This window comes from Myotis davidii, unplaced genomic scaffold (genome assembly GCF_000327345.1).
Source record: "Myotis davidii unplaced genomic scaffold, ASM32734v1 scaffold306, whole genome shotgun sequence".
NCBI lineage: Eukaryota > Metazoa > Chordata > Mammalia > Chiroptera > Vespertilionidae > Myotis > Myotis davidii.
In genome coordinates this window covers 327,628-333,553 of record NW_006296631.1, presented here as the reverse complement: position 1 = coordinate 333,553, position 5,926 = coordinate 327,628, and the positions used below count along the sequence as shown (strand labels likewise).

Here is a 5,926-nt window from a genome sequence, read left to right as displayed (position 1 = left end):
TTCGATTCCAGTCAAGGGCATGTACCTGGGTTGCGGGCACATCCCCAGTAGGAGATGTGCAGGAGGCAGCTGATCGATGTATCTCTCTCATCGATGTTTCTAACTATCTCTCTCCCTTCCTCTCTGTGAAAAATCAATAAAATATATATTTTTTTTTAAAAAAAAGAAGGATCTCTTGCCCTTTGCAACAGCGTGGATAGACTTGGAGACTATGATGCTAAATGAAATAAGCCAGTCAGAAAAAGATAAATTTCTTATGATCTCATTTCTATGTGGAATCTAAAGAACAAAATAGGTCCAGAGGCATGGGTGCCTGGAACAGACTGACAGATCTCAGAGGGGAGGAGCGGAGGGGGACGGGAAGAGATTAACCCAAGAACTTATAAGCATATATGCATAGGCTGTGGACAGAGACAATAGTGCGGTGAAGGCCTGGAATGGGGTGGGGAGTAGGTGGAGGGGGGGAAAGTGGGGGACATCTGTAATACTGTCAACAATAAAACAAACAAAAAAATACTTCACTCTCAGCAGAAACAGCCCCTCCTCCAGGAAGCCCTCCCTGACCTTCCCCTCCCACCTCACCTCCTCAGGTCATCCTCGAAGGGCAGGAAGAGCCACTTCTTGGGCATGTCCTTGAGGAACAGGTCCTGTTGCTCCTCTGTGGTGTCCTGAGACACGTACACCAAGGCCAGCTGGGCTGCCCGCAGCACATAGAACTCATCGGTGAGCCGAATGAAGAAGTCCCTGAGAATCGGGGCAAAGGCCTGGCACTGGGGGCAGGACCCAGTGCCGAAGAACAGCAGCACCAGCCGGTTGTCCAGCCTGTGGCTGAGCTCTGCCTCTGTATCCAGTTCGTCCTGGTCACTGTTGTTTCGGATCAGAACTCGACCAGAGAATAGGGAGGCCATGGTAGCCCCGGCTAGGGCCTGGGAAAGGGTGCAGGGACCTGTGTGGCCCTGGGCCTGCTGGCTGGCTGCTGTCCCAGGATTAGGGATCTTTAGGAGGTCAGTGTAGGGCCTTGCTAATCTGCCTAAGCCGTGACCTGATTCTGACCTGATTCTGCAGAGCTGCCCCGGGCGGAGGGCAGCTTCCAGGGCCCTTTCTCAAGGCATAACTGCAAATGCGTTTTAAAAATGCGCAGGACTGCAAAGGAAGCCCGTCAGCCTGACATAAGGTATGAGACCTGTTCCTTGTGCGATATAAAAACACGTGCTTCTTCATTGAGCACATTAAGTGATCCCGATTCACCAGGGCTCTACTAACCACTGCCATCTCCGAGTGGAGATGAGCATGAGTGGTATTTTGAGGTGTCTGCCGTGGCCAGGATGTGAGGTGAAACTATCTTGGGTTTCCACGGGTGAAGGGGTCCCGGGACCGGCCCGTGCCTGCTGGGACAGGCTTGAGAGGCTTGCTAGATTACGGTGAGAAGTTCATGGAAATACAGATGACTTCCCCCCTGAATTCTGACCGGACAGTCCACCTTAAGGTCCCCTGGTGTGCAAGGTTGAACATCATGGCCGCCGTATTTTGCAGCCCCTCCATCAAGAGAGGGAAACCAGCTCCCCTCTCCTTGAATCCAGGCTGGCTTGCAACTTGTTTCCATCAGTAGAGTGCGGCAAGAAGGTGTGAGTTTACAGGATCACGCTCACCTCCCGCTGTCACTCTCTTGGAATGCTTCCTCCAGATGCTCCAAGTATTAGACAGGACAAGGGCCTCAAGGTCTGGGCAGCTCTAAGCCTTACACTACATGTTAAAATGTCGCACAGTGTTTTGCAGACAGCTGGAAACAGGATGAGCTTGACAACAACCCAACCAGATCATTGTAGCCAGTTGCAAAGAAGAAATCAATGTGTGATTAACCAAATAGTGTATGTAAACAATGGCCAAGCCTTGCCTAACTGGTGAGCTCAGTGGTTAGCGTCGGTCCGCCTATGAGCCAAGAGGTCATGGTTCGATTCCCGGTCAGGGCACATGTCCAGGTTGCGGGCTCAATCCATTGGTGTTTCTACCTTTCTCTCCCTCTCCCTTCCTCTTGAAATCAATAAAAACATATTTTAAAAAAACCCCAAACCAATGGCTAAGCCTTCCTTAGGGGACACCAGCTTCGAATATGAATCCCGTCTCCGTTACTTGCTGCAAGTAAGTAAAACTACCTTGCGACAACCATGTGTCATTCCTTTCTATTTAATTTTTTTAATTTAATTTTTTTTAAATAAAGAAGGCAGAGTTTTCTTTTTTTAATATGTTTTTATTGATTTCAGAGAGGGAGGGGAGAGGGAGACAGGGATAGAAACATCCATGATGAGAATCAGCTGCCTCCTGGAAGCCCCCTACCGGGATGGAGCCCACAGTCTGCCATGTGCCGACAGGGAATCAGACGGTCACCGTCTGGTTCATGGGTCAACGCTCAACCACTGAGCCACACGGGCTGGGCTATTTATTTAATTTTTAAATTTATTTTAGAGAGAGGAGGGAGAGAGAGAGAGAGAAGCATTAATGTGAGAGAGAAACATCAATCGATTGCCTCCCATACTCGCCCCCATCACGGATTGAACCCACAACCTAAGTATGTGCCCTGACCAGGAATCAAACCCGCTACCTTTTAGTGAACGGGACGAAGCTCTAATGAACTGAGCCACACTGGCCCGGGCCCACGTCTCATTTCTGAATAGAGCACCCCCCAAACTGTGAACCCTTGGAGTTGGTTAACACAAGGAAGCCGAGGTAGCCCAGAGGTTGACAAGCCTTTTTTGGAAAGGGCCAGGTAATAAATATTTTCAGTTTTGTGAGACATACAGTCTCTGTTGCAGCTTTAAATTTTGTCATGCAAAGCTGCTCTAGACAGTCTGTAAATGAATTTATGTCTGGGTTCCAGTAGAATGCTATTTATGGATGCTGAAATTTGAACTTCATAGAATTGTCATGTGTTATGACATATTACTCTTTTGACTTTTTTAAACCATTCAGAAATGTAAAAGCCCTTCCTAGCTCCTGGCGAGTTGGCTTTGGCCTGTGAGCTGTGGTCTGCAGACTCCTTTTCTAGTCTGTTGGGTGAGAGGCCACCTGGAGAACTAGATGCCCAGCTAGCAGCCAGCGCCACCTGCCACACATATCATCCTCTAGTCCAGCCACCCAAAGAATATTGCCGAGTGACTGGGTCCAGTGAGACCACAGAGGGACTGACCGCCCAGGCAACCCATGTATCCTGAGAAATAGTTGATGGCTGTTGTACTGAGGCAGGTTAGTAAGAAGCTAGGAAATATCTTGGCAAGTGGAATGACGAAAACAGGGACACATAGTTAAATAAGGCCAAGCAATTAACAGCCAGCTAGCCCTAGCCAGTTTGGCTCAGTGGATAGAGCATTGGCCTGCAGACTGAAGGGTCCCGGGTTTGATTCCAGTCAAGGGCACATGCCCCGGTTGCAGGCTCGATCTCCAGTAAGCGGGTGTACAGGAGGCAGCCGATCAAGGATTCACTCTCATCATTGATGTTTCTCTTCTCCTTTCTCTCTTTGAAATCAATAATAATAATAATAACAATAATAATAATATATGTAATATATTTAAAGAAAACAGACAAAAAACCCCTTGAGATGAAGGATGCCAGTGCTGCCCTTACGGTTTGGCTCAGTGGATAGAGCATCAGCCTGCGGACTGAAGGGTTCCAGGTTCGATTCCGGTCAAGGGCATGTACCTTGGTTGCGGGAACATCCCCAGTAGGCGGTGTGCAGGAGGCAGCTGATCGATGTTTCTCTCTCATTGATGTTTCTCACTATCCCTCTCCCTTCCTCTCTGTAAAAAATCAATAAAATATATTAGAAAAAGAAAGGATGCCAGTGCTGGCTCTCCCAGAGCTCGCCCATGTCCTCCCTTCCTTCCTCAGGCATGTATCTCTGCCTTTCTACTCCTAATCTCCCAGGATTTCTACCAGACTTGCAACCAGGGGAGCAGCAGGCAGCAGCAATTTGCCCCAGGCTAACTCCCTGAATTTATCTCCAGGGGCCTTCCGTTTGCCTCTGTAACTTGTTTCCTGAGCCCACGCAGCCCAGTGTGGCTCATTTCTGTGACTGTGGCTTCCTTCCCTGAGTCTAGGCCACTCAGCTTAGGCTCACCCCTGTTACTGTGATCTTGCCCCTTCTATCTTAAGTCCTTCCTTTGTTTCACCGTCCCCGGCTTTCGTAAATGTACTCTCAAAATCACCTGAATTCAAATCGTAAAAGCCTGCACAAAGTCAAGAACCCACATATTCCCGACTGCCCCAGGGCAGGCCCTCCTCAGGCCTGGCCCCTTTCTGGTGACAGTTATGAAGCCACCGCGTTTGGGGCAATTTGTTACGCAGCAGTAGCTAACAAAAACTCCTGCTCTAGAGGATTTTTCAGGGCCTGGGAAAATGTGGGAGATCCTGAAAAAAACTTGGTATTATTGGCTTTGAGCAATAAAAAGAAAACCACAAAGTCCTCATTGCCAAGAGTTTAATTCACGTTGTCAAGGCCTCATGAATGGATCCCTTCCAGATGTGCCTGTTTCACTCCATTTGGAAACACTTTCCTAGACAGATTTTCTTCACTCCGCCTTTGCCAGAACCCTGGGAAGTCCAGGCCTGTTGGGAATTCAAGAGGGCACTGAGAGCAGAATCATCTCAACAGTGAGCTCCTCTGCAGTGTCCTGAGCACAGTCCGCAAGGTCGGTGCGGTGTTTGTCCCACTCTACGGGGGAAGCACGGAGCCTGGCAGAAGCTGGGCCCCTGACTAAATCACCCAGCGAATGCCCGTGTCAGGCTGTGGAGCCAACTCCAACCCGACCGGAGCTGCCATCTACCCCAGGGTTCTCAAAGTGCCGCACCCTTGCCACTTGGGGCCGGACCGTTCTTTGTGGTGTAGGGGTTGTCCTGTACATGACAGGACTCTTAGCAGCCCCCTGGCTTCTACCCACGGGATGCTGGTAGTGTGCTCCCCCTTCCCTAGTTGTGACAATTAAAATGTCTCCAAATGTGGCCAAGTGTCCCCAGGGGGCAGTTGAGAACCACCGTTCTAACCCTTTATCCAGGTGTAGTGGGTGGAATGATGGCCCCCAAACAGATACATCCAAGTCCAAACCCGCAGGACCTGTGGCTGTGACCTTGTTTGGAGGAATAACAAAATTTGAAGATGTAACTAAATTCAGGATCTCTAGATGCGACGGTGAACCCTGAGGAAAAAACACCTACTACGAAGGGCTCCTGGTGGCTAACTGGGCTTAAATTCAACAACGACAACAACAACAACACACACAACAGCCTAGCCCTGGCTTGCTCAGTGGTTAGAGTGTCTGGGCACCAAAGCGTCTTGGGTTTGATCCGGGTCAAGGGCACTTACCTGGGTTGCAGGTTTGACCTCTGCCCCTGTCGGGGAGTATGCAGGAGGCGACCAATTTCTCTCTCTCTTCCACCTTCCCTCCCTTCCATTCTCTCTAAAACCAATGGAGAAAATATCCTTGGGTAAGGATTAACAAAACACACACACAAACACCAAAACCAGTGAATTAATAATAAAAAACCTGTTAATTTCATTATAAGCAAATCTGTGTTAAAAACATTGTAAAATTAACAGGGCGTTAATTTTCACATATGACACATGGCCGGGAAGTTTTGTCCATCAATTCCGAAGTCCACTAAACGAAGGCCTGCAAAATCGAGGGTTTACTGTACTTTGTTTTGGCAGCCCCAGGAAACTCATACCCAGGGAAGGGAGGGGGAGAGAAACACGGACTGCTTGCCTCCCTTACATGCCCGGACTGGTGGTGATCCAACTCAAAACCTAGGTACGTGCCCTGATCAGGAATCAAACTCACAATCTTTTGGTGCGCCGGATTAGCTCCAGCCAACTGAGTTACCTGGCCAGTTTCTTTCTTTCTTTTTGAGTTTCCTGAGGCTGCCAAACACAGAGGA

General features: G+C 49.1%; 2 protein-coding genes across 2 annotated transcripts in view; one reads left to right on the top strand and one right to left on the bottom strand.

Annotated features, from left to right (window-relative positions):
* Window positions 1–578: 578 nt before the first annotated feature.
* Window positions 579–1,191, bottom strand: NXNL1 (nucleoredoxin-like 1). Its single transcript, XM_006772408.2, has one exon. The coding sequence runs from the start codon at window positions 906–908 to the stop codon at window positions 579–581; it is 330 nt and encodes a 109-aa protein (XP_006772471.1). The 5' UTR covers window positions 909–1,191.
* An 882-nt stretch (window positions 1,192–2,073) lies between these two features.
* SLC27A1 (solute carrier family 27 (fatty acid transporter), member 1) overlaps window positions 2,074–5,926 on the top strand; it is a 31,224-nt gene continuing 27,371 nt past the window's right edge. Inside the window, exon 1 of the mRNA XM_015569580.1 lies at window positions 2,074–2,139. Coding sequence (XP_015425066.1) covers window positions 2,074–2,139 — 66 coding nt within the window. The remainder of the gene's footprint in view (window positions 2,140–5,926) is intronic.

Coding starts and splice junctions, on each gene's coding strand:
- NXNL1 (XM_006772408.2), bottom strand. CDS start 908: ATGGCCTCCCTATTCTCTGGTCGAGTTCTGATCCGAAACAACAGTGAC.